This window comes from Narcine bancroftii, chromosome 14 (assembly GCF_036971445.1).
Source record: "Narcine bancroftii isolate sNarBan1 chromosome 14, sNarBan1.hap1, whole genome shotgun sequence".
NCBI classification, from domain to species: domain Eukaryota; kingdom Metazoa; phylum Chordata; class Chondrichthyes; order Torpediniformes; family Narcinidae; genus Narcine; species Narcine bancroftii.
In genome coordinates this window covers 46,381,071-46,407,921 of record NC_091482.1, presented here as the reverse complement: position 1 = coordinate 46,407,921, position 26,851 = coordinate 46,381,071, and the positions used below count along the sequence as shown (strand labels likewise).

General features: G+C 41.4%; 1 protein-coding gene across 4 annotated transcripts in view; it reads left to right on the top strand.

Annotated features, from left to right (window-relative positions):
* The window catches only part of adam10a (ADAM metallopeptidase domain 10a), a 135,829-nt gene that overhangs the window by 61,972 nt on the left and 47,006 nt on the right, over positions 1-26,851 (top strand). For all 4 annotated transcript variants that reach the window (XM_069911535.1, XM_069911536.1, XM_069911538.1 and 1 more), the window contains 2 exons: positions 1,878-1,996; positions 11,555-11,713. In XM_069911535.1, the coding sequence (XP_069767636.1) occupies positions 1,878-1,996; positions 11,555-11,713 (278 nt within the window). The remainder of the gene's footprint in view (positions 1-1,877; positions 1,997-11,554; positions 11,714-26,851) is intronic.

Below are 26,851 nucleotides of genomic sequence, written 5' to 3'. Positions count from 1 at the left end.
TTTCCTGTCCTGTGCTTTAACACTCCATACCAGACAGTGATGTAACCAGACAGAATGCTCTCCACAGAAGACTTAATTCAAATGATGACTGGCCTTTTACTGGAATTGAAGACATAGCAGGAGGCCTGGTCGGACTTTTTGTTTTAATAGCAGCAACCAATGATGGAGGGCAGCGATTTAACTAGACGAGAGGAAAATGCTGATGTTCACCGTGTTGCCATCTACCACCAGTACACTCAGGAGCTTTTACAAATCCCTATTCCAGATCTAGGAAGACACCTCAACCATTTCACTGGATCGAGGGCTCAAACCAGGACCAGTCGGGAAGTTGGCCTTCAGACATTTTTATTCTTAAATGGCAAGAAGTCAAATGTTTGTAAAATGTGTATTTAACTTTCTTACTCGAAACAGAAAACTGCTTTTTAATGCTGAATTACTGATGCGGACAGGGAGTCACGCAATCCCCTCGTGCAAAATCAACCTACTAAAGTAGAAAGGGTTTTTCTTTGCATGTTTGATGCACTAATTAGGAACCAGATTGGTATGTAGGTACTAAATCAAGGAAGATTGAAGGAAAATGCCTACATCAGCAATCACCAAGAGTAGAATAGATCATGGGCTTTGAACAAGTTGCAACCAGTGACCTTAAGATGCTATAAAAAAATTTTTGCCTAAATTCAAAACACGATGGCCGTTAACAACTGCCGCATGATTTTCACCTTGATAAACTTAACTATTTCACTGAATAATTGTTATCTGCAAAATGTACATTGCAAAATGAATCACCTGACAGTTTTAGAAATAATTCCTCTGAATTGCAAGGTTACACATGCAAAGGAATGTAATATCGAGAAAGTATTGTCCTCTCTTTGAGAGATGAGACATTAAACAGTGCCCTATCTAACCTCTGGATCAGCGATTCTCAATGGAGGCCATATGCTTCCCCACCCTGGTGGCCACAGAACATTTAAGGGGGGGGGGGCACGGACAGAAATCATTTTTTTTAATGTAGTTGGAAGGAGAGAACTAAACGACTGCTTCACAGGGAAAGGGGCCCGTAAACTTTGAGTAGAATCCTAAGGGGGCCACAAAAAATGTTGAGAATGGGTGATAACAAATGTCTTGTATTAAATTAGTTTTGAGTAGTGTTACCTGTTTTTGTAAAGGGAGGGGGGGATCTACTTTGGCTTAACTTTTAGCTTCTGGGGTTGTTTTAAAAGGTTCAGTATTTGATTGAATTCCATGTTTGTTCAGACCTGTGTGTTTTCTGGTACAAGGTTGCAAAACTCGTTGGCAAAAATCAAAGTATGTGTTTTTTGTTATATTTCTTGGCTTTTTTCTTTGCCAGTAATCCTGATTCTTGATGTAATTGCTTAACTAAAAATCCAACGATGAATATTTCACAATGCACATCAGAGACGAGTTCTTTGCTGAAACTTTAAAAAAAAATTTAGACTTGTAGGCCATTTCGGCCTACGAGTCTGTGCCGCCCAATTACATCCAATTAACGAACAACCCCCAGTACGTTTTAAACAGTGGGGGGAATGTGGAGTCCTCGGAGGAAACCCCATGCAGACGTGGGGAGAACGTGCAATCTCCTTACAGACAGCGCCGGATTCTAACCCCAGTCCTGATCGCTGGTGGTGTAACAACGTTGTGCTAACTGCTACATTAACTGTGCTGCCCATAATGAAGTTAGTTGACAGACTATTGGTGTTAAATGATGGGTGGTGGTTTAAGCACCATTTGTGCTGCAATAGCAATGCTAATTTTGCAAGTAAAGATTTTAACATTAATACGAGAGTTTCTTGATGTTGACTTTCTGGGATGGCAATATTGTTAGGTTAACTTGACCCATTTTGCTGCTTTCTTATTAGGCATTTCAACCTGAGAATGAAGCGAGACACCTCTTTATTCACAAATGATTTTAAAGTGGAAGTATCAGGGGAAGTGCTGAATTATGATGTCTCCCACATCTACACTGGGGTAATCTACGGTAAGATTGTTCATGACAAACTATAATGATTGTACAGTGGGTGGGACCAAAACTCCATGCAGAGACAGCTGTTTCAGTGATGGAGTCTAACTTGTTGTTTTCTTAAAACTTGATGCTCTAGAACAGTGATTTTCAAACTTTTTACTTCCACTCGCATCCTGCTTTAAGTAATCCCTATGCCATCGGTGCTCCGTGTTTCGAAAGGAAATACTTAAGATGGGATGTGAGTGGGAAAGGAAGGTTGAGAACCACTGGTCTAGGCCCATTTGTTTGTGCTTGAGAAAAATTGCCAATGGCCCATTTCCTTTGGAGTTCTGAAATGGTGCATATGATGAGTCAATCAGGTATAATTGAAATAGTGGCTTTCAACCTCTTTCTTTCCACCCACATACCACCTATAAGCAATCCCTTACTAATCACAGAGCACTGATGGCATAGGGATTACTTAAAGTGGGATCTGAGTGGAAAGAAAAAGGTTGAGCTCGAGCATGTGAAAGTAATGGTTTGGTCAAAAAGAAAATGAAAGCAAAGCCAAGTTATATTGCTGTCATTAGGAACATAGGAAGTAGGAACAGGAGTAGGCCAAAAATGGCCCATCGAGCCTGCTCCGCCATTCAATACGATCATGGCTGATTGAATTTATGACCTAACTCCACCTACCTGCCTTCTCCCCATATCTCCTAATTCCTCTATCATGTAAAAATTTATCTAACCGAATTTTAAATATGTTTAATGAAGCAGCCTCAACCACTTCCATGGATAGAGAATTCCAAACATTCACTACTCTCTGGGAAAAACTATTTTTCCTCATCTCTGTCCTAAATCTACTCCCCCGAATCTTGAGACTGTGTCCCCTCGTTTTAGTTTCCCCGGCCAGCTCAAAAAACCTTCCTACATCTATCCTATCCATACCCTCCATAATCCTATATGTTTCTATAAGATCTCCTCTCATTCTTCTGAACTCAAGCGAATACAATCCTAGACGATTTAATCTTTCATCATAAGTCAACCCCTTCATCCCAGGGATCAACCTAGTAAACCTCCTCTGGACCGTCTCCAAAGCCAGTATATCCTTCCTCAAATATGGAGACCAGAACTGGACACAGTACTCCAGGTGCGATCTCATCAGTACCTTATACAGTTGCAACATTACCTCCCTACTCCTGAATTCAATTCCTCTAGCAATGAAGGCCAACATTCCATTTGCCTTCTTAATTACCTGCTGCACCTGCAACCTAACTTTTTGCGATTCATGCACAAGCACTCCCAAGTCCCTCTTCACAACAGCATGCTGTAGTTTTTCCACCATTTAAATAATATTAAGCTCTTTTATTTTTCTTGCCAAAGTGGATAACCTCACACTTGCTAACATTGTACTCCATCTGCCAGACCTTTGCCCACTCATCCAGCTTAACTATATCCCTCTGCAGACTCTCCACATCCTCATTACAATTTGCTCTTCCACTCAATTTGGTGTCATGCGAAAACTTGGCTTCACCACATTTTGTCCCCTCCTCCAAGTCATCAATGTAAATGATGAACAGTTGTGAACCTAACACTGACCCCTGCGGCACCCCACTTACCACTCTCTGCCAACCTGAAAAACTCCCACTTATCCTGACTCTCTGCCTCCTGTCAGACAACCAATTTTCGATCCATGCCAATATACTTCCCCGGTCTTCACTTTCCTGTAACTTACAGATTAGTCTCTTGTGCGGCACCTTATCAAACACTTTCTGGAAATCCAAGTATACATCAACCTGTTCCCCTCCATCCACCGCACCCATTATATCCTCAAAGAATCCTAACAAGTTTGTCAAACAAGACAAACTTGTCTAGATCTGCCTGATTGAACCCTTACATTCCAAAAGTTTCACTATTTCATCTTTAATGACGGCTTCAAGCATTTTTCCAACTACAGACGTCAAGTTAATTGGCCGATAATTTCCAGTTTTCTGCCTACATCCCTTCTTAAAAAGTGGCGTGACATTTGCTGTCTTCCAGTCTGCTGGGACCTGCCCAGAATCCAAGGAATTTTGGTATATGATCACCAATGCCTCAACTATAACTTCTGCCATTTCCTTCAGAACCCTTGGATGCATATCATCAGGACCAGGTGATTTGTCTGGCTTTAGTCCCATTAGTTTCTCCATCACTACTTCCTTTGTAACAACCATTTTATCAAGGCCTTCCCCAACATTCGCATCCTTAACTCTGCACTTGGGCATGTTGGACGTGTTTTCCACCGTGAAGACTGACACAAAATATTTGTTTAATGCCTTGGCCATTTCCTCATTTTTTTTGCTACCAGTTTTCCTTTCTCATCCTCCAAGGGTCCTATGTTAACTCTGGCCACCCTCTTCCATTTTATATATTTATAAAATATTTTGCTTTCTGTGTTTATATTTTGTGCCAATTTACTTTCATAATCCTTTTTCCCATTTCTTATTACCCGCTTTGTAACCCCATGTTGTCTCTTAAAGTTATCCCAATCTTCCAGTTTCCCACTGCTCTTTGACGCTTTGTACACCTGCGCCTTCAATTTTATACTCTCCTTTATTTCCTTTGTTAACCACGGTTGATTTTTCCCTCCCTTGCTGCCCTTTTTCCTGACCGGAATATATTTTTGTTGAGCATTACAAAATATTTCTTTGAAAATCTTCCACTGTTCCTCAACTGTTTCATCAATTAGCCTGTGCTCCCAGTCCACTCTGCCCAATACCTCCCTCATCCTATGGTAGTCACCCCTGGTTAAGCAGAATATATTAGTTTTAGATCTAACTATTTCCCCTTCCATCTGAATGAGAAATTCAATCATACTATGATCGCTATTTCCCAGATGGTCTCTGACTATTACATCATTTACTCTACCTATCTCATTGCACAACACTAGATCTAGGAGACCATTTTCTCTTGTGGGTTCCTTAACAAGATGCTCAAGAAAGCTATCGCGGATACATTCTATGAAGTCCTCTTCCAGACTCCCACGACCAACTTGATTTTCCCAATCTATGTGGAAGTTAAAGTCCCCCATGACAACTGCCGTATCATTATTACACGCCTCACTTATCTCTCTATTTATTTCCTGTGCCACTAAACTATTGTTATTTGGTGGGTGATAGATAATTTTTTCCCTTTGTTATTCTTTATCTCTACCCAAATGGACTCAGCATTATGCTCTTTAGAACTTATACCATCCCTCACTATTGCCTGGAGCTCATTTTTGATTAAGAGTGCAACCTCACCTCCCTTACCATCCTGTCTATCTCTTTGCACCACCTGATACCCTTGAAAGTTTAATTCCCATTTAGGGTCACCTTGTAGCCATTGTCAGCCCAATCTTCCTCAAACTCCTTCAGTGCATTTATTTCCACAGCACCAAGCTCCAAAATATTAATTTTATTGTTGAACTTTTGGAATTGTCCAGACCAGCCATTCTCAACCCTTTTCTGGCTATGCCCCTCCCCACTTCCCAGGACTCTGCTCAGTTTATGCCCCCCCTCACCCCCTTCCCTGTGAAGCAATCAAGTTTTGGTTTCTTCCTTATTTCTCTCTTACCGACTGCATAAAAAAACATTTATGAGAAATGAAAAGGAGCGAGGCTTTTGGTTAAATGTGCTGTGCCTTCAACCCCCCCTCCCCCACCCCCCACTGGAGAATTGAGAATAGCTGGCCCAGATCAATATTCTGTACGTATATCAGTGAAAATGTAATTAGACAGCATATTTCACTGCATTCCAAAAAAAAAGACTCATCCATTAACTCTGGTTCTTTGCGCTGTTACTCTTTTCATCTTCCTGAGCCTTTAACTCAAATAATTATTTCCATTTAAAAACGTTTTAAAATCTGTGACTTGAATGAAATGCTGAAATAAATCATCTCCACTAATTCTTAGGACCAAAATAGTTTGAGAGCTAATTGCTCAGGTAATTAAGAATGAATGATTAGGAAGGTCAGACAATTAATTCACAGTTGTTCTCCGTTAGCAAGAAGAGTGAATGCATTCAAAAGGCCTAACTAAGCCATGATTGCATTCTGATTAATGTATTGAGATATGCATGTATCAGGTTAAGACTGGATCAAGGTCATTCAACTGCTTTTATAGTGGAATAACCTGTGACTGGAAAGTTGTGTTGCATTTAAACAGTGTTTTAGGTCATTATCAGAGTTCTCCTTGTACTGCTTCACAAACAGCAGTTAGATTGATCAAAATCTCCAATGAAAGGTTTATGTGGAGGAGATGTCCACTTTAAAGATGTAGCTCCATGCTCATCAGGTGATACCTAATAGAGAAACAAGTGTAAAATTTTCCCCTCCATTTCCTCATTTGCCTCCATTCAGGGCTGGAAACTATCTTGTCAGGTGACACAAAGTTTTACCTGAACACCATCTAACCTGATCGACCGCATTCAGGTTACTCAGTGTGGCTGCCTCTTCAGCGGTGAGATCGAACATCGATTAGTGCTTCTCTGAACCTCTTACCTCTTTTACATAGTGATCCCATGTAATTGGCATGTGAATGACACTTAGTTCACACTGAACTAAGAAAAGCCATGTCAGGGCAACCTTTTACCTCGGCATCCTGGGTCAAAATGAGGCAGGATGTGCCGCACTACAGGGTTGGCGTCCCGGGAAGGCGGTAAGCCTTTTACACTGGAGCCGACGCAAAACGCATCAGCTCTGATACCAGGATGAAAATGACCCCTCCATCCCATGTTCTTCGCATTCACACAGGTAAGTGAAGAGGCTAATTACCGTCTTTTAAGGGCAGTGTAAAAGGGCCTTTTGTTTGTGGGTGTGAACTTGAGGTTCCTATTGCCAACCATTTTAACTACCCCAAACCATTCTTACCTTATGGAGGGCTAAGGCTTGAAATATGGTTACATTTCTTTACCTCCTATGCATGCTGCAAGACCTGCTGAGCTCATCCAGTATTTTTGTAGTTTTTAACTATATCCTTAAAGTGACAGGACTTTTCTCTGCCTCTTTCATTGGCAGGGTGAGGCCAAACATAAACTTGAGGAACAACACATCATGTTCCTCCTGGACAGTCTTAAACCGAACGGCATCGACGATGATATTCCTACTGTATTTTTATTGCTCTCTCCTTCCTGATGTTTTCTCCCTCTACCTGCCTCTCCACCTTCCATGTATTCTGTTCTATAATCTTTCACCTCTGGGCCCCTCACCCAGCTTCTTTCCCCCTTTATATATGTAATTCCACTTGTTCTCTTTAAGTCTTGATTAAGGGTTCAGGCCACTTGGCTTTCTACGCATGGTAACTTTCATCCTCTACCTTATCAAGTATCTCCAGTTTGTAAATATTCCAAGATTTTGCTTCCATTACCTTTTTAACAAAGAGAGTTCCAAAGACCTCAGTGAAATTTCAACCTGATCTACCTTGACTGGACAAGTCCTCATTTTAAAATGTTTATCAAGAATTTTATGGTATGAACTATTGCAAGTTTCTTTGGTATTTTCTTCCAAGAGGAATGATTCCCCTCAGGACCTTATATTTCAGTCAAGTGCACTCCTGCTTTACACTCGAGTGGATATGAGGCATCAGACCATGCCGGATAGGGCCAAATGCCTGGAATTGCTTCCATCGTCCCTTCACATAACTGAGCTGGATTCCAGCAGGCATTAGCTCAACTGTGACTCGAAGGCCATTGGTGTTGTGCAGAGGTCCTTCCCCACAAGACACTGGCCTTTCATGGGCAGTGAGTTAAGTTTTTAAATTTAGACATAGAGCATGATAACAAGCCCGTACCGGCCCACAAGCCCGTACCACCCAATTGACCTCCAACCTTGCTAAGTTTTGAATGGCGGGAGGAAACTAGATTACCTGGAGGAAACCCACACAGACACGGGAAGAACGAATAAATGCCAGATTTGAACCCTGGTTTGCTGGCACTGGTAACAAAACTGCTGCATTAACCTTGTCACCGCATTGGGGCCAAACCTTTGCCAATTCTGCTTGATTTTAAGTTAAATAAGCAAAGAATTGATGGAGGAACTCAGCAGTCAGACTCCCTCCACAGGGAGAAATGGACAGTCAATGTTTCGGGTCAGATTTCAAAGTCAAAGGCATTGCAAACTCTTCAAAATGAAGTAGATAATTAAAATTATTCAAGGAAGGCAAAATAAAAACATATAAGCATTGCGAATGGCTTGAATTAAAATAAATCACAGATCTGTAATTATGAAAATACCTTCCCCCACCCTTGTGGGTTGACCTGGAATCCCGAAGGAAGACTCTGGTGTGTCCGACCTGAACTAGTTTTTACCTCTGCCCCACATTGTGTGGCATTGGAGAATCCCAGCAAGATTGAACCCTACCTTTTAGAATGCAAATTGAATGCAATTAGTGATGTCAACGGAAATGCAGCATTGCCTGTTATTTAGTTCAGGAATTGCATGCTCATCTTGTTCTTGATGGTTATTCAGACGATGGGGTACTGGTGGCTTTGGCAGGAATTACTGCACATCCCAGAGACAGCTCATGAAGATCGTGATTGTAACATCGGAAACTATTTCATTGCAAAGAGAACATGAGCAGGTCAATCAGCATCGATGGAAATGGAGACAGTGGAAGAACTGTGAGGTGGACAGTCTTCAGGGACTGTGAGGGACAAATGGATAGAGTAACGGGAATACTTATAGGTTGTGCCAGGTTGGCCCTAGGAATAACTCGGGAACCCTCATCCTAATTTGGCTGATAGTTTAATGGAAGCAATTGGGGAGGTAAAATATGGCCTATGGTTCATTAAAAAGTTGTGAAGTAAGGTGGTGAGAACTCAGGAATGCAAGTGATGCAAAATGTGGGGTTGCAGGACTTTTCCAGCTTAGAGAGGTAAAGATTCAGATTCTAATTTATTATCCAAGCACACATGTGATATCACATACAACCATGAGATTCTTTTCCTGCAGCTTAATACCAAGATAGTTGGGCTGCTTAAAGGCATGCTATCTGATTTTGAGTCTGGAAGGGTGACCTTGTGTTCAGTCTGCAGGGGCTGCTCTGAGCCAAGGCTCTCATTCCCACTCTCACGGAGACCTCTCTTCACAGTTATAACATAGCTTAGTGCAAGTGCGGGGAAGTGCAGGTCACATTGTGCAAAGGCCATGTTCTTCCTCCCTAACTCCCTCCCAAGTAAACGAGGTCATCTCATCGATAGGTTTGTTTTGACTCCAGGGCACCCCAGGCCTTGTCCTCCTTCCCACCCTCCTTGCAGCTGGATGGTTAATATTTTAGATTTGAAACCACTCTTCTGCTGAAGGGCCTTCATCGTGAAATGTTAACTTTTCGTTTCTGTTTTATAACCACGTAATTTTAATAACTTCATTATGATAGTAAAAGAGTAATAACGTCTTCAGTTGGTACAGGTCTGAAGGCCTCATTCTTGGGCCTATTCTTCTTCATATGACTTATTAACTGTTCCTCGTGAAGCAAAATTAATTTTTGCATTGTATTTTCATTGATTTAATTGTTCTCATTATCCTCATAGCCCCAGTGTTACTTCGAACTTTTAATACAATACTATGTGAGAAATATTAACGTGAAATAGGTGTAGATCCAGACGCAACTGGAAAATCAGTTATGGAACGTATTTCTTAACCAGCCAACACGTCTCCGTTTACTATTTTACCATTTGGCTGTGAGGAAATTCTTTTACTTATGGTGGTGGCTGAAAATTAAAGATATTTTTGACAGCTTTGAAACATTTTTAAAGCTTCAATTAATCACTTAACACATGCAGTTAACCCAGTGGGAGATGAACAGGATAGTTTCTTTTCTGCCTTTAATTTTTTTTTTACCAATTAGCAGCATTTTTACCAATTTTTGTCATCAGAACAGTTTTTACTTTGAGTTCAACAAATGACCATATGCTAAGACATGAAAAGTTCCCTGAAGTATAATGTGTGAAACAATTGCTGTAATTGTGGCTGCCTTGGATCTTGAAGTCCATCAAAATAAATGCTTGACTTTTAGAGAAAATCTGTTCTAATAAAAATGAGTTTTGTCCGTATTTTTTTAAATTGGGAAGGTGAGTTCAATCCTGTTAATACAAATGGATTAGTTCAACATTTTTGTTTGAAAAGGAAACCATCAAAAGCAAATACTGTACCTTTGACGTGGCTGTAATGAAGTGTTGTTAAGAAGGACAAGGACTTTCTGAGGAGATTTGGTGTGTCAGCGAATACTCCATCAAACTTGTACAGAGGTACTGGCTGGCTGCATCATGTCTTGGCTTGGAAATTCGAGTACCCGGAATGGCGGACCTACCCAAGTCCATCATGGATGCTGACTTCCTGTCCGTTGATGGCATCTGTAAGACGCTGCCTCTAACTTTTAAATTTTTTTATTTAAAAAAAAATGATTAGACATACAGCACGATAATAGGCCATTTCAGCCCATGAGTCCGTGCTGCCTGATTTACACCCAATTGACCTACAACCCTGGTTCGTTTTGAACCAGGGAAAACCCACGCAGACACAGGGAGAACTCCTTACAGACAGCACGGTATTTGAACCCTGATCCCGATTGCTGGCGCTGTGAAGGCGATGCGCTAATCCAACCGTGCTGCCCCAAATTTGTTATCATCTGACAGTACACATGCAACCAGACACAAGTGTTTCTCCTGATAACAGTGCATGCAAAATACTACTCTCTCTCTCTCTCTCTCTCTCTCTCTCTTTTTCTCTCTCTCTTTCTCTTCCTCCCCTCCCCCTCTCACAAAAAAACAAAAAATTTATATTTTGGAATAATTTACTCATTTAAATTATAAGATACCCAATTTCACAGCCTGCAGAAAAAAGCTATTTCCTCAATCATTAATCCTGATTGCTTTCCCAATGTAGAGGGTCAAAGATCCTGTGTGATGGATAGTGGGAATTCTCAGTAAATTTTTGAGCCCTTTTTAAGCAAAGTGAATGCCATCAATAAAGGGAGACCCCAGTGATCTTCTCGGCCATTTTGATGCATTACCGTCCCACACAATAATGCAGCCGGACAGGACATTCCATTATACTCCTGTAAAGTGTCAAGATGGGGGGCCAGCAGCCTTGCCCTCCTCTTCCTCCTGAGGAGGTGTAGATGTTGGCTGTGCCTTTGTGACGAATGAGGAGGTGTTGGGGTAAGGATAGGGCTTGGTAATGCCTTAATTGAGCTCTTTCCCACTGCCTTTGTATTCCTCCAGGACCGTGTACAATTTTACCTTCCTAAACTTTATAATACTGTGTGTAGCCTTAAGTCCAGGATATAATTGCTCAATTCTGTTTGGAGGTGATATTTTCTTTTCGTGAGATAATTGGAGAATAATTGATTTTCCTGAATTAAGTACTTTGCACGTTGAAGTAAACTTTCAATTGATAGAGAATTGAAAATGATGGAAATTACCTCTAAAAATTGTGGTTTTGTTTACTTTGTCAATATTTCATTTATTGGGACTGTAAATTTTATTACTTAACAAATTCACTTCAGTAGCGACTGGTTGACTTTGTGTACAAGAATAATAATAGCAAACCGCGTAATTAAAAAGATTTTGCTTGTTTAAGGTGAAAAAGGATCTCTCAGCCATGGATCTATTCTGGATGGACGGTTTGAAGGGTTTGTCCAGACACACCAGGGTACCTTCTATGTTGAACCAGCAGAACGTTATATTAAAGACAGAAAGCCTCCTTTCCACTCTGTGATCTACCATGAAGATGACATCAGTAAGTGTTCTTTTTTTCTTTTTATGCATGTTCAATATTTTCATTAATTTATTTAAATGACAGAATCAGAATTTTGCCATGAACATGTCATGAAATGTTATTGTTTTGCGGCAGCAATCATATAGTGCAAATATGGCTATAAAAATCCGTTTAAAAATAATCGCTTCATGCAAAAATAAGAGAAGTGAGTTAGTGTTTGTGGTTCATTGTCCATTCAGAAGTCTAATTGCGGAGGTGAAGAAGTTGTCCCTGTGCCACTGAGTGCTCGTCTTCAGGCTCCTGTACCTTTTCCCCCAAAAGTAGCAGTATGAAGAAGGCATGGCCTGGGTGGTGAGGGTCCTTAAGCGCTGAAATGTGACAGAATATATAGATATGTTTTTGGGAGATAAATTGGGAAAGGTTTGTTAGTGTAGGTCACATACAAACACTTTAAAACCGATCTTATTTGAAATACTGGAGCTCTGCTAATGCTAGACATGTCAGGGCCTCAGAGTCTTTACAAAAGCTTTTGGAGAGTGCCCAAGAGACTTCATTAATGGATTGTTGTTTAGAAAAAGGCAACATGAAAGAGCTTGTTGGAGCCGTATTCTGTCTGAAAGTGAACTTGCTGTTCTAAGAGTGTCATGTGGTTATGCAAGCAGAGCAAGTCAAACAGGCTTTCTCTGTCTGTGGTGTGTGTGTGTGTGTGTGTGTGTGTGTGTGTGTGTGTGTGTGTGTGTGTGTGAGAGAGAGAGCGAGAGAGACATAGATCACTTCTACAGTGTTACAGACAGTAACAGCAGCTGGGACTGGAACATGACAAGCTGGCAAGCTTGCGGAAAACCCCATTTGGAAGATGGGTTGTAAGAGCTTAGTTCAGGCTGGTCAAAGCCCTTGGGGATCATGCAAGAGGAGAGGACTGTCTGCCTAAGAGAAACAAAAAATCACGCTGTGGTGACGTGAAAGAAAGAGGTTATTATCTGGAGAACCCTGAGGGGGCAAGTTTTGTCAGCAAGACACTGAAGTGGCTGATGGAAGTAAATCCTTTGTGGCTGTCCTGGAACAACAAATCTCTTTCTGAAAACTGACAAGAACCTTCCTGAGCGGTAACCATATACCTTTCAAGCACCAAAGCCTGGTGAACTTTATAAATGTTAAATTCTGGGCACAGTATAAGAATTGCCTGCAACCAGTGAACTTGGAGGAATGAGAAGTGAGATTGACTGTGAACCAAAGAACTTTTCTGAACTTACACACACATTACATAATGTTCGCTTAGAATTAGAAGGGGGTTAAGTTAGGTTAGTTAAGTCAATAGTGATGTTAAAGTGTGATTCTGTTTTCATGTTTAAAGATAATTAAAAGCAACTTTTGTTTAAGTAACCATTTGTCTTGGTGAATATCTATTGCTGCTGGGTTTTGGGATCCCCTGGGCTCGTAACAGAAATCAGGAACCTTCCTGATCTCAGGGTGAAACACTAAAGTTTGCAGATACAGTGATTGCAGTAAAACACAATGCTGGAGAAACTCAACAGGTCAAACAGTGTAGTTTATATAGCAAAGATAAAGATACAAAACCAATGTTTTGGGCTTGAGCCTCTCATCAAGATATGAACACAGTATACTTTATATAGCCCAAGTTCAGGCACCTGCCTACAATTTTTCCATACCTTGATGAAGGGCTCATGCCTGAAACATTGGTTCTGTATCTTTATCTTTGCTAAATAAACCTCACTGTTTGACCTGCTGAGTTTCTCCACCATTGTGTTTTTACATCTCTGATCTCAGTTACACTGGTGCAATTAAACCTAGCTGAAGATGTCTGTCACCTGGTTTGATATAAGCCACTTACCACAGGCCTATTGGCTGGTGTTAAGTGGCCCTGCCCTTGCTGTGGGCCAGCAAGCAGTGTGTGCTCTGCAGACAATACTGTTTGTGACAAATCTGTTCTTTAAACTTCTAAACTGATGTCTGCTTGTACGTCAGGACAGTTTTACAAATGCTGCTTCTTGTTATATTAATATCTCACCTATTTACATAATTGATTAACACAGAACTCCTAAATATTCCATAATAACTATAAATCATTAATGAAAATAGTGAACATTAGCAGGGCAAGAACTAATTCTTGTGGTATTCCATTAGTGACCTCCTTCCTGTTTGGAAAGGACCCATTTGTTCAACTTTGTTTTCAATGAGACAGTCAGTGTTCAATCCATTCTGACATTACCAGATACCATTGCCTTTTAATTTATATATCCTAATCCAGTTGGACACAGTTACTTGTAGCAGAGGATACTTTCTGGTCCTTTGAACTGTTCCTCAAGAGTCAAATGCTTTTTTCAGACCTACTATAGTGACCTTAATTATAGTTTAGAATCAGAATCCAGATTTTATTGTCATGAAGTTTGTCGTTTTGCGGCAGCATCACTGTATAAACATTCATATTATAACCATCTTATGACATTACTATATAAAATGAAAAATAATAATACTGCACTAAAAGTAAGGCAGTGTCTTTGGTTCATTGATCATTCAGGAATCTGATGGCAGCAGGGAAGAATCTGACCTTGTGCCGGTGAGTGCTCATCTTTAGGCTCCTGTACCCTTTCCCTGATGGTAGCAAAGTGAAGAGGGCATGGCCTGGGTGATGGGGGGGCTTTTGAAGATAAAGACTTTTTTTAAGACACTGCTTCATGTAGATGTCCTTGAAGTGAAGTCTGGCGCCTGTGATATCACATGCCGAGTTAACAACCCTCTGGAGTTTATTCTTGTCCTAAGAGTTGGCACCTCCATACCAGTCGGTGATGCAACCAGCCAGAATGATCTCCATGGTACACCTATAGAAGTTTACAAGAGTCTTCGGTGACATACCAAATCTCCTCAGATGGCTCACAAAGTATTAGCCTCTATCGAGCCTTCTTTGTGTTTGCATCAATGTGAAAGCTCCAGGACAGATCCTTGGAGATGTTGACACCCAGGACTTTGAAGTTCTTGACCCTCTCCACTACTGAGCCCTCGATGAGGACTGGGTTGTGTTCCCCTGACTTACTCCTGAAGTCCACAGTCATCTCCTTGGTTTTGCTGACGTTGAGCGCAAGGTTGTTGTTACACCATTCAATGAGCTGATCTATCTCCCTCCTGTACGCTTTCTCATTGCAGTTTATGACTCTGCCGACATCTGTGGTGTCATCGGCAAACTTGTAGACGGCATTGGAATTTTGCCTGGTCACACAGTCATGGTGTATAATAAGTAGAGCAGTGGACTAATCACGCATCCTTGGGATACACCTGTGTTGATGATTAGTGAGGAGGAGACGTTGTTTCCAATTCGTACTGTCTGTGGTCTTCCGATGAGAAAGTCAAGGATCCAGTTGTAGAGGGAAGTACAGAGGCTTAGAGTTTGTAGCTTCTTGACCAACACTGAAGGAATAATTGTACTGAAGGCTGAGCTGTAGTCTATGAAGAGCAGCCATATGTATGAATTGCTGTTTTTGAGGTGATCCAGAGCTGAGTGGAGAGCCAGCGATAATGCATCTACTTTGGAGCGATGGTGACGATAGGCGAATTGCAGCAGGTCTTTTAGGTATGCGTTAATTCTGGCCACGACCAGACTCTCAAAGCATTTCATCACAGTAGGATTTAGGGCTACTGGGTGTAGTCGTTGAGGCAGCTCACACTACGCTTCTTGGGTACCGGGATGGTTGATGCCCTTTTGAAGCAGGTGGGAACCTCTGACTACAGCAATGAGAGGTTGAAAATGTCCGTGAACACTCCTGCTAGTTGGTTGGTGGAGTTTTCAGTCCCCTTCCAGGTGCACCATCAGGTCCTAATGCCTTGTGAGGGTTCACCCTCTTGAATGATGTTCTGATGTGCCCTCAGAGACTGATATCACAGGGTCCTCAGTCTTTTCAGGGATTCAAGTAGGCATTGTTTGGCTCTTCTCAAAGTGGGCATAGAAGAGGTTCAGCTTATTGGGTAGTGAAGCATCGCAGCCATCTATAGTGTTTGCCCTTGCTTGTAGGCTGTAATGGCCTGCACTCCCTGCCATAGCTGACGTGTATCTGTCTCTAGCTTCCTCCGGAATTGCCACTTTGCATCAGAGATGGGCTTCCACAGGCCGTACCTGGACTTCTTGTAAAGATCTCAATCCCTAGCCTTAAACGCCTTTGTTCTTGTCCTCGGCAGGTGGTGGATTCTCTGATTCATCCAGGGCTTCTGGTTGGGGAAGCATGCGGTGTGTGCACGTGGGCACACACTCATCCATGCAGGTCTTGATGAAATCAGTGACACCTGTTGCATATTTATTCAAATCTATGGATGAGACCTGCAGACACTCCGCTGCCCCCCTCGACCACACATTCTCTGTGTTCTCCACTGGCGCTGTAGTCTTCAGTCACTGCTTGTTCGCTGGGAGAAGAAGCACATCCAGGTGTTCAGGCTCGTTAAAGTGTGGTCGTGATATGGCTCGATAGGCGTTCTCCATGGTGGTGTAGTAGTGGACGAGTGTGTTGGCTCCCCAGATCTCATATATGGCGTGTTGGTGGTAGTTTGTCAGAGACTTCTTCAGGTTGGCCTGATTGAAGTCCCCCCACAATGATCAGGAAGGCATCAGGATGTGCTGTCTCATGGCTGCTTATCACTGTGCTCAGTTGCTCCAGTGTTAGCCTGGAGTTTTGGGGGGGGGGGGGGAATGTATACTGCGACCAGGATGATGGTGGTGAACTCTCTTGGCAGGTAGAATGGGCAACAGTTGATCGCCAGATGTTCCAGGTTGGGGGAGCAGGACTGGGACATGACCGCCACATTTGTGTACCCTGGTGAATTGACGATGACACAAAACGTTGCCTCCTCTGGTTTTTCCAGACGCGGTCAGCGCGAAGGAGGGTGCAGCCTTTGGGCTGCAGTGCTGTGTCTAGAATGTCTGTGCGTTAGCCAAGTTTCTGTAAAGGACATCACGTATGATGTCTCCCTGGGGTCTCTCAATCGTTGAAGTCTGGATGTTTACCTGTAAAGACAGCAATATATTTTAGAATATGTAGAAATGACTGTTTCTTTAGAGAGATGAGAAAGTCAAGGATCCAGTTGCAGAGGGAAGTATAGAGGCTTAGAGTTTGTAGCTTCTTGACCAACACTGAAGGAATAATTGTATTGAAGGCTGAGCTGTAGTCTATGAAGAGCAGCCATATGTATGAATTGCTGTTTTTGAGGTGATCCAGAGCTGAGTGGAGAGCCAGCGATAATGCATCTACTTTGAAGCGATATGGTGACGATAGGCGAATTGCAGCAGGTCTTTTAGGTATGCGTTAATTCTGGCCACGACCAGACTCTCAAAGCATTTCATCACAGTAGAAGTTAGTGCTACTGGGCATAGTCGTTGAGGCAGCTCACACTACGCTTCTTTAGGGTGAGATAACCACTCTGTATCTTTTCAACAAATGCCTTAAGGTATGTAGGTAATAGGCAAAAAAAAATCACTATATTTTGGCATGAAGTCAGGGGAATATCCCTTTTTGTTTTTTTTTCTTTAAAAGCAAAGAAAAGCTTTTGTCATGTTTTAAAATGATCATTAATGGTCTTTAGATCATGACAACGGAAAGAAAACGGGCTGAATCCTGTTTCTGTTCATAGTTAAGGCAAGAGTGAAATTTACATTATCCTTTTAGGCTTTTAAAAGGCCTGTTTTTTACTCATTCTTTGAAGAAGGGCTCAGGCCTGAAACGTCAGTTATATTCAGTGGACGTTGTGAGACGCGCTGAGTTCCTCCAGCATCTGTGTTTTCGATCACAGTGTCTGCAGACTTTAATGTTTCACAGGCTTAATATGTTAAATAGTTCTATTGAATATTTAGATTTGGACAGGCCATTTCGGCCTGAGTCCGTGCCACCCAATTTGCACCCCATTAACCTATGGTGCGTTTTTGAATGGTGGGAGGAAACCGGAACCCGAGAAAATACCCACGTAGACATGGGGAGAATGTACAAACTCCTTACAGACAGTACCACATTCGAACCCTGGTCTGGTCCTGATTGCTGGCGCTGTAAAAAGTTGCGCTAATTATGCCACCCAATTGTCCTCAAAGTATATGATTTCAAATTATTGATTACGTTCCTTGAACTAATTCTAAACCTATTTTCAGGTGCATTTTATATTTCTTTGTTTGAACGGACTTTGGTTTGCGATTGCTAGCTTTGCTTGTTCAAGGGAGAATTGGATTGCTTTTGCACCTTTTATTTATGGAGTATTTTTTTTTACACACCCAGTCATTTTCGAGTTGTAACTGACAATTAGTCTCACTGAGCCAAATGCTGATGAGTTGCATTGCAATGAGCTGCCTTTCACTTGTGAAACAAGGGCTGCATTCTAACCAGTATGTGATTATGCTGTCAATAATGGAAAGAATATGTTCTGTCTTCATTTGCAATGAAGTCAGATAACCATGCACAACAGCTGCCTTTTACCAAGTCTGGAATGTGGGGAGTTGTGGACGTGTGAATGTGCTTCAGTCAGGGGTTAAACTATTTGGTTACTGCCCTAACTTCTGAAATTGTCTTTGCCTTTTTAGACAGAAGGTCAGAATGTTTGTGCATGAATGGTAGTCGGCAATATTTTGTGGTTGTAAAATTTCATCCACTTAGAGGAAAGTAAAAACATGGTTCTGCTCATTTTTTTGAAAAATCTTTAACCATTGTGGTCCTGTTATGACCAGGAACTAGACTGATATTTGGGTCACTATAGGTCTTTTGCTGCTTCAAAGTGGATGAGAAATTGTGATACATTCGGGTTGGAGGTTGCTGGACCACGGCCAATATTTGAACTTTGCATTTAACAAAAGAAAATAACAGGTTTTGACAATTCATTTTTTAGTTAGGGAAGAATGCAAGCTGCTTGTAGCCTTTGTAGGACAAGGCATGTTTGACCCATGATGTAATTGTAATTTTGCAATTTAAGCAGAACTGAAAATGCATATTGATACCAGGTTAATTCAACATAATTGTACTTTGCCTCAGCAGCTACTCTCTATTTGAATTTTGGCTACTGTTGGGGGAATTAATGTGCAGAAGCGGCTTGTGATCGAATTAAATCTGAATTGTTTGATGGTGCACTATCCATGCTCATGGCAGGAATTTCTAATGGGGCTTTCTAATTATCAACTTGAGCGACTTCCTCTCTGTCCCTGACTAGCTATTGAAAAGAAAGGAGAGTAATAGTTTAGATGTCATTCGATGCAGGCTTTTCAAATAGATCTAATGGCAGAGAATAAAAAAAGCAGCTACATTATGAGCTCTGTAAGACTTGCTGGCTATGGATAAGAACTTGCTCATTGCTTATTGGCTGCACTAAAAGCACCAGATGGTGATGGCTGTGTCTTCTACTTCACCTACGAAACGCTGTTCCTCTCCTGCTGTCTGTTTAATACCACCAGAGTTCCGTTTTTTTTTTTGCCACATGAATAAGGAAAGCCATGAACACAAGAAGAAGGAGCAGGAACAGGCCATCTGGCTTGTTTTTGTAAAATTTAGATACACAGCATGATAACAGGCCCTTTCAGTCCACTCGCCCGGGCTGTCCAATTACACCCAATTGACCTACAACCCCGGTACATTTTGAAGGGTGGGAAGAAACCCAAACAGACACGGGGAGAACGTACAAACTCTTTACAGACAGCGCGGGATTCAAATCCCGGTCGCTGGCGCTGTATCAGTGTTGAACTAACCACAATACATCTGCCCGAGATCAAGGCTGATCTGACTGTGGATTCAGATCCACCTGCCTCTTCTTTTCCCATCATCAATAACTCCCATATTATGCAAAAATCTAACTGTGTCTGAAATATATTTAATAAGGTGACCTCTACTCCTTCCTTGGGCAGAGAATTCCACAGATTCACCACCTCTGGGAAAAGCAGACCTTCTTCATCTCTGAAATTTACTCCCCTGACACATTATGAATTATTCCTGTTTAGGTGTGTCTGCTTTCCCACAGGATCCTCAGATGCTCGTGAAAACCATGAAAATCCTGAAGAATCAGTATTTTGATACAGTAGCTGCCTTGATTCCTTCCCTGCCTTCACAGTGCAATTTTATTCTTGGGTGGTGGAGACTGGTCAGTGCAGTTTTTAAAAATCAGCCGGAAAGGACAGAAATTCTTACCTGGATGAAGGGCTCAAGCCCAAAATGTTGTTTATGTATCTATAGACAATAAGTGCAGGAAGAGGCCATTTGGCCCTTCGAGCCAGCACTGCCATTTACAGTGATCATGGCTGATCATCCACGATCAGTACCCCATTCCTGCCTTCTCCCCATATCCCTGGACTCTATCCTAACTCTTGAAAGCATCCAGAGAATTAATCTCCCCTGCCTTCTGAGGCAGAGGATCCACAGATCTACAACTCTCTGGGCGAAAAAGTTTTTCCTCAACTGTTCTAAATGGCCTGCCTGCCCTTTATTCTTAAACGGTGGTTTCTGGTTCTGGACTCCTCTAACTTTAGGAACATGTTTCCTACCTCTAGTGTGTCCAATCCCTTAATATCTTGTAATCAGATCCCCTCTCATCCTTCTAAATTCCAGTGTATACAAGCCCAGTCACTCCAATCTTTCATCATATGGCAGTCCCGTCATAGGGGAATATACCTCGTGATCCTTCACTGCTGCTTCTTCTGGTTCTCCATCCTGTAGGATGGTGATGGTTCCTTTCAGTTTGTGGGATTTGATCTGTGCCACCAGGCAGATCCTTGACAGGCCCTGCTTGCCACATACTTGGCAGGTGAGGCCTGGAGGGGCAACTGAGGCAGCAGCTCCGTTGTGGTGTTTCCTGTGCCTTTCCTCTATTGCCTCTTTGAGGTTTTTCTCAGCAGTGTCCACACATTTCCTGATGGCGTTGCTCCACTGCGAGCTACCTTGAGCCAGATCCTCCCATGTTGATAGAACAATGTCAGCTTCCTTGAGGCTCTGATGCAGAACATCCTCGTACCATAGTCACTGGCCTCCTCGTTTTCTGGTACCACTGGACAGTTGGCCATACAAGATGTTTTTGAGCAGTCTCACCAAACCCGATCTTTCAGCTGACCAAAGGAAAAGCAGGCCTCTCTGGTTCTTGACGCAATTGCTATATCTAGGAAAGCTGAGGATGTTATTGTGCTGTCCAGGTAGCAAAACCTGTTGGCAGCATTGAGACGAGTGTCATCAATGAGGACAGTTGGTTCTTTATAGCTTGAGCCGGGGGTCGGTTGGTACAACACTTGTGTCTTTTTCAGGTTGATTGTCAACCCGTAGCTCTTAGCAACACTGGCAAAGCCACTGGTGATCTCCTGTAAGTCTTCGAGAGAGTGGGCAACCACTGCACAGTCAACAGCAAACTGTAGCTCATGCGGCACAAAGTTACTGACTTTTGATTTTGCTCTCAGTCTTGCAAGATTGAGGAGCCCACCATCAGCCCTCTTTTGTAGGACGGCATCCTGAAGAACAGCAGTGAAGAATAGTCCAAACTGGGTAGGAGTCAAAACACGTCCCTGTTTTACGCTGGTGCTGATGGGAAATGGGCCTGACAATGCATCACACATATTGATGTGGCCTTTCTGGAACTGAGGGATGATGTTGGTTAGGTTTGGGGGGTGGACCGAATTTTGGTAAGAGCTTCCACAGGCCACCTCTACAAAGTGTCATATGCTTTGGTTCGATTAACAAATGTAACATAGAGACTTCTCTGCTGCTTCAACACATTTTTCACATGTGACAGTCCTGCCATCCCGGGAATTAACCTCATGAACCTACGCTGCACTCCCTCAATAGCAAGAATGTCCTTCCTCAAACTTGGAGACGAAAACTGCACATAATATTTCAGGTGTGGTCTCACCAGGGCCCTGCACAACTGCAGAAGGACCTCTTAGTTCCTATACTCAACTCCCCTTGTTATGAAGGCCAACATGCCATTAGTATTCTTCACTGCCTGGTGTACCTGCATGCTTACTTTCAGTTACTGAAGAACAAGGACACCTTGATCTCGTCGTACTTTCCCTTTTCCTAACTTGACACCATTCCGATAGTAATCTGCCTTCCTGTTCTTGCCACTACAGTGGATCACCTCACATTTATCCATATTAAACTGCATCTGCCCACTCATCCAACCTGTCCAAGTCACCCTGCATTCTTATAACATCCACCTCACATTTCACACTGTCACCCAGCTTTGTGTCATCTGCAAATTTGCCAATGTTATCCCTAGATGAAATCCCTTCATCTAAATCATTGATGTATATTGTAAATAGCTGCTTCCCAGCCCCGAGCCTTGTGGTGCCCCACTCGTCACTACCTGCCATTCTGAAAGGAACCTGTTAATTCCTACTCTTTGATTCCTGTCTGCCAAACAATTTTCTATCCATGTCAGTACCCTACCCCAAATACCAGCACTCTAATTTTGCCCTCAAATCTCCTACGTGGGACCTTATCAAATGCTTTTTGAAAGTCCAGGCACACTACATTCACTGCGCGAACAACCTGGGCCTTCCGAAATGCAGGAGGAGCAGCAGTGAGGACGATGAAGAGGAAGCCAGAAGAGGAGGTATTAAACAAAATTAAAACCTTAAGTAAAAGTGAAGGATATAACCAGCATTGATTTATTAATTAAAGAATTTCATGAAATGAGAAGTGAGAGGAGAAATAAATAGAAACATAGAAACATAGAAGATAGGAGCAGGAGTAGGTCATTCGACCCTTCGAGCCTGCTCCGCCATTCAACGAGACCATGGCTGATCTTAAAGTTCAGTACCCCGTCCCCGCCTTCTCTCCGTAACCTTTAATACCCTTATACTGAAGAAATAGATCTAATTCCCTCTTAAATAGATTTAATGAACCTGCCTCTACTGCCCTCTGTGGCAATGAATTCCACAGATTCACCACCCTCTGGGTCAAGAAATTCCTCCTCATCTCAGTCCTAAATGGTTTGCCTATTATCCTCAAACCATGGCCCCGGGTTCTGGATTTTCCCGTCATTGGAAACATCCCATCTGCATCCATTCTGTCCAGTCCTGCCAGAATTTTATATGTCACTATGAGATCCCCTCTCAATCTTCTAAACTCCAGCGAGTATAATCCCAATTTGCGCAATCTTTCCTCATAAGTCATTCCTGCCATTCCAGGTATCAGCCTGGTGAATCGCCTCTGCACTCCCTCCATTGCAAGAACATCCTTCCTTAGATAAGGTGACCAAAACTGCACACAATACTCCAGGTGGGGTCTCACCAAGGCCCTGTACAGCTGCAATAAGGTATCCTTGTTCCTATACTCAAACCTTCTTGATATGAAGGCCAACATACCATTTGCCTTTTTAACTGCCCGCTGTACCTGCATGCTTGCCTTCAGAGACTGGTGTACAAGTACCCCTAGGTCTCTCTGTACTTCCCCATCTCTTAATCTAAATAGAGTTGTGGAGATTGTTAATAAGCTGAAAAGAAAAATTGATGAACTGGATGGGAAAATGAAGAGAGTTAAGGATGAAATGCAACATATGGATGTTGGAGTTACCAGAATGGAAGATTCTACTGCTGCTTTAATTGTGGAAAACCAGAAGCTTCAGCAAAAAGTGGATAAATTGGAAAATTTTAGTAGAAAAATACAAAATGGATCCCTGAAGTTCTGGGTCAAGCAAATTTTGAGAATCCCATAGAGATCGAAAGAGCACATAGAGCTCTCAGACCGAAACCACTTCCGAATCAGAATCCACGCTCTGAGCTCATTAAGTTTTTTCAGTATCAGGACAGAGAGAAGATGTTGACACGAGCAGCAGGAGGAGAAAGAGTGAGGAAAGGTCCACTTGAATATGCTGGGGGTAAAGTTTTATTTTACCCCGATAAAAGCACTGATTTATTGAAAAGAAGAAGAGAATTTAACCCAGTTAAGATTACTCTTTGGGAAAAGAGGTACAGATTTGTGCTGCGTCAACTGGCAACTTTGAAGATTTTCTTGTCTGGAGGCGAAAACAAGTTTTTCTCGAGTTTTGTTCAAGCCGAAGAATTTGTGAAAAATCTTCCAATTATCCAGAAGGATTGAAGAATGGTTACTGATATGCCTTGATGATTAATATCATTTGGATATATATATAACGAGAAGTTAGTTTAAAATGCTGTCTACTTTTTTTTCCTTTTGTTGCTTCTTGAAAATTATTGGAACTTTTTGAACGTTTTTTGAATTTTTCTTTTTTTTTGTATATATTAAATGTTTAAAATCAATATACTAGAGGGGTTGAGTGAGGAGATGGGTCTCTAACTTTCACTGTATCATATAATATAATGTGACTTCAGTTGCAACTCTTAAAATAGAGGGAGTTAGTGTTGGGCTGTTTTTAACCAATGTCTAAGGGGGAAGAGGATGGGGGGGGGGGTTACTTCTTGTTTATATATAATCATTAACTTGTTATTAACTGTGCTTTAGAAGTAGATTTGTTTTCTTCTTTTCCTTATCCAGATTGCTGGGGAGGTGCACGCCGATGTTTTGGATAGTTCATAAGAGCTTTAAGGGGAAAGGAACCACAGGCAGGGGTGGAGGAAGGAGTGGATGATTAGGATGAGTAACATAGTCAAATTTATAAATTTTAATGTTCATGGGTTAAACAGGACCGTGAAAAGAAAGAATATTGACACATGTTAAGAAAATGGGAGTAGACTTGGCTTTTTTGCAAGAAATGCACTTAACTGAGAAAGAGCATTTCAAGTTACAAAGAGACTGGATTAAATATGTGGAAACTTCATTGTTTAATTCTAAAGCAAGATGCGTGGAAATTTTGGTGAGGAAAAATCTTCCAATTAAAATACAAAATCTAGTAACAGATCCTGCGGGGAGATATGTGATGATACATTGTCAAATATATTCAGAATTGTGGACTCGTTTGAATTTCTGTGCACCAAATGTAGATGAAGAAAAAATTATGCAGAAAACTTTTTTTGAATTTGGCAGAGGCACGTAAGAATATTTTGATAGGGGGAGACTTTAATTTTTGTTTAGTTCCAATTTTAGATAGAGGAACGTCAAGAGCTAAAGCAGCAAAAGCCACATTAATATTAATGAATGATTTGAACTTAAATAGATGTTTGGAGTAGAATACGTCTTGGAGAAAGAGATTATTATTTTTATTCAAGTAGACGTGACTTCTATTCCAGAATTGATCTCTTTTTGATTTCAGCACAATTGCAGGGTAGGATATTAGATACAGGATATAAAGTGAGAATTCTGGCTGATCATTCACCTTTATTAATGATGATTACAATGCCACATAATGAGAAATTAGTTTATAGTTGGAAGTTGAATTCATTATTATTAAAAAGGTCAGATTTCTGAGATTTTATTACAATGCAGATAGTTATTTTGTGATGCCAATTTGAATTCTGTGAATGATATATTTGTAATATGGGATGCTTTGAAGGCATATTTGAGAGTCCAAATTAAAAATGAATATATGAAAGTGGTAGATCAATGAGAACAGGAATAATAGTTTCAAAAAAAGAGAAGCTTAGGATAAACATAGACAACTTATCAACAAAATACTTCAATATAATACATACAAACATATAGGATAGAAAAAACGATTACAAGAACTAAGAGGTACAAGAGATATTATGAGTTAGGTGAAAGCACATAAAGTACTCACATGGCAATTAAAAGCAGAGCAGGTATCAAGAATGATTAATGTAATTAAAAATGATTTAAATGTTGTTAGTGATAAACCTCAAGAAATAAATGAATCATTTAAGACATTTTATTCTAAATTATATAGTTCAGAATCTTTAAAAGATGAGAATAAAATAGATAGGTATTTATCTCGGATACATTTACCTAGAACAAGCAGAACTCAGTCTTAATATTACACAAGTAGAAGTAAAGGGAGCAATTAATTCATTACAAAGTAATAAAGGGTCAGGAGAAGATGGTTTTCCACCTGAATTTTATAAAGAATTTAAAGATTATATTGATTCATCTTTTTATGGAACTACTGGATTAAGCATCAAGAAGGGAGGGAAGTTGAGGGCAGACATTTTGGGTAAGTTTTTTTTTTACATAGGGAGTTGTGGGTGCCTGGAATGTCTTGCCATGGATGGTGGTGGGGCTGAAACATTAGGGACATTTAAGAGACTCTTAACAGGTACATGGATAGAATAAAAATAGAGGGTTTACAGGGTACTGTGCTGTAGTGCTCTGCCAGACTGAAAGTGTTAAAGCTTGAAAATTACTGTATGTTTGAATGGTAGCTTGAAAAATGGCTACTTGTATAACTATAGGGACATGATACTCCAGTCGAATCGTCATGAAAGCTTTTTTTGTGGCTGGCAGGTTCTATTTAGCAGCTACTTCAAAGACATGAATCTAAAAAGTGCGATGAGTCAGCAAACAGGAGGGAGATGTAAAACTTGGCTGAGTGGTGCACCAACAACAACCTCCCACTCAATGAAATCAAAACCATGGAGCTTATTGTGGACTTTACGACAGAAAAACTAGAGGAGTACGATTAGAATTAGAGGTGGAGAGGGTGAGCAGATTTACACTCCTGGGAGTCAGTATCTTGGAGGTCTTTTCCTTAAGCCATCATACTAATGTCATCGTGAAGAAAGCGCATCAGCCCCTCTGCTACAGGAGTTTGCGGAGATTCGGCATGACGTTGGAAATCCTGGCAAATTTCTATACATGTTGGTGGAAAGTGCGCTGACCGGCTACAATCACAGCTTGGTATGGGGGCACCGATACCCCTGAGTGTAAAGCCTTGTGTAAGGTATTCTCCAGCATATGTCCGAGTTCCATTCTGACCGACCGGTCGTATTTCAAAATGGATACAAGTCAGAAGTACGTTAGCACGGCATGTAGAAGTCATTGATTCCCTTAATTTTCAATTCCAAATCGAGCATCTTCCACGGCTTCTTGCCAGATCTATCAGCAGGGGATGGTTTCCCTCTTGTTCATCATCTTCTTTGGCGAGCTTACCGAATGGCAACTGAGAGACAGTCACTATTGTACGCATGCAGCTGTTTTTCTTTCAGTTGTATGTATGGATGATCGTATCTGCAACAAATTTCTTTGCATAGCATGTTCATGAAGTCATTTCTTTTGGTGTAATTAATATTTGCACATCAATGTCGTAACTATGTGCTAATTGATCCAATTTTAATTGGGATTG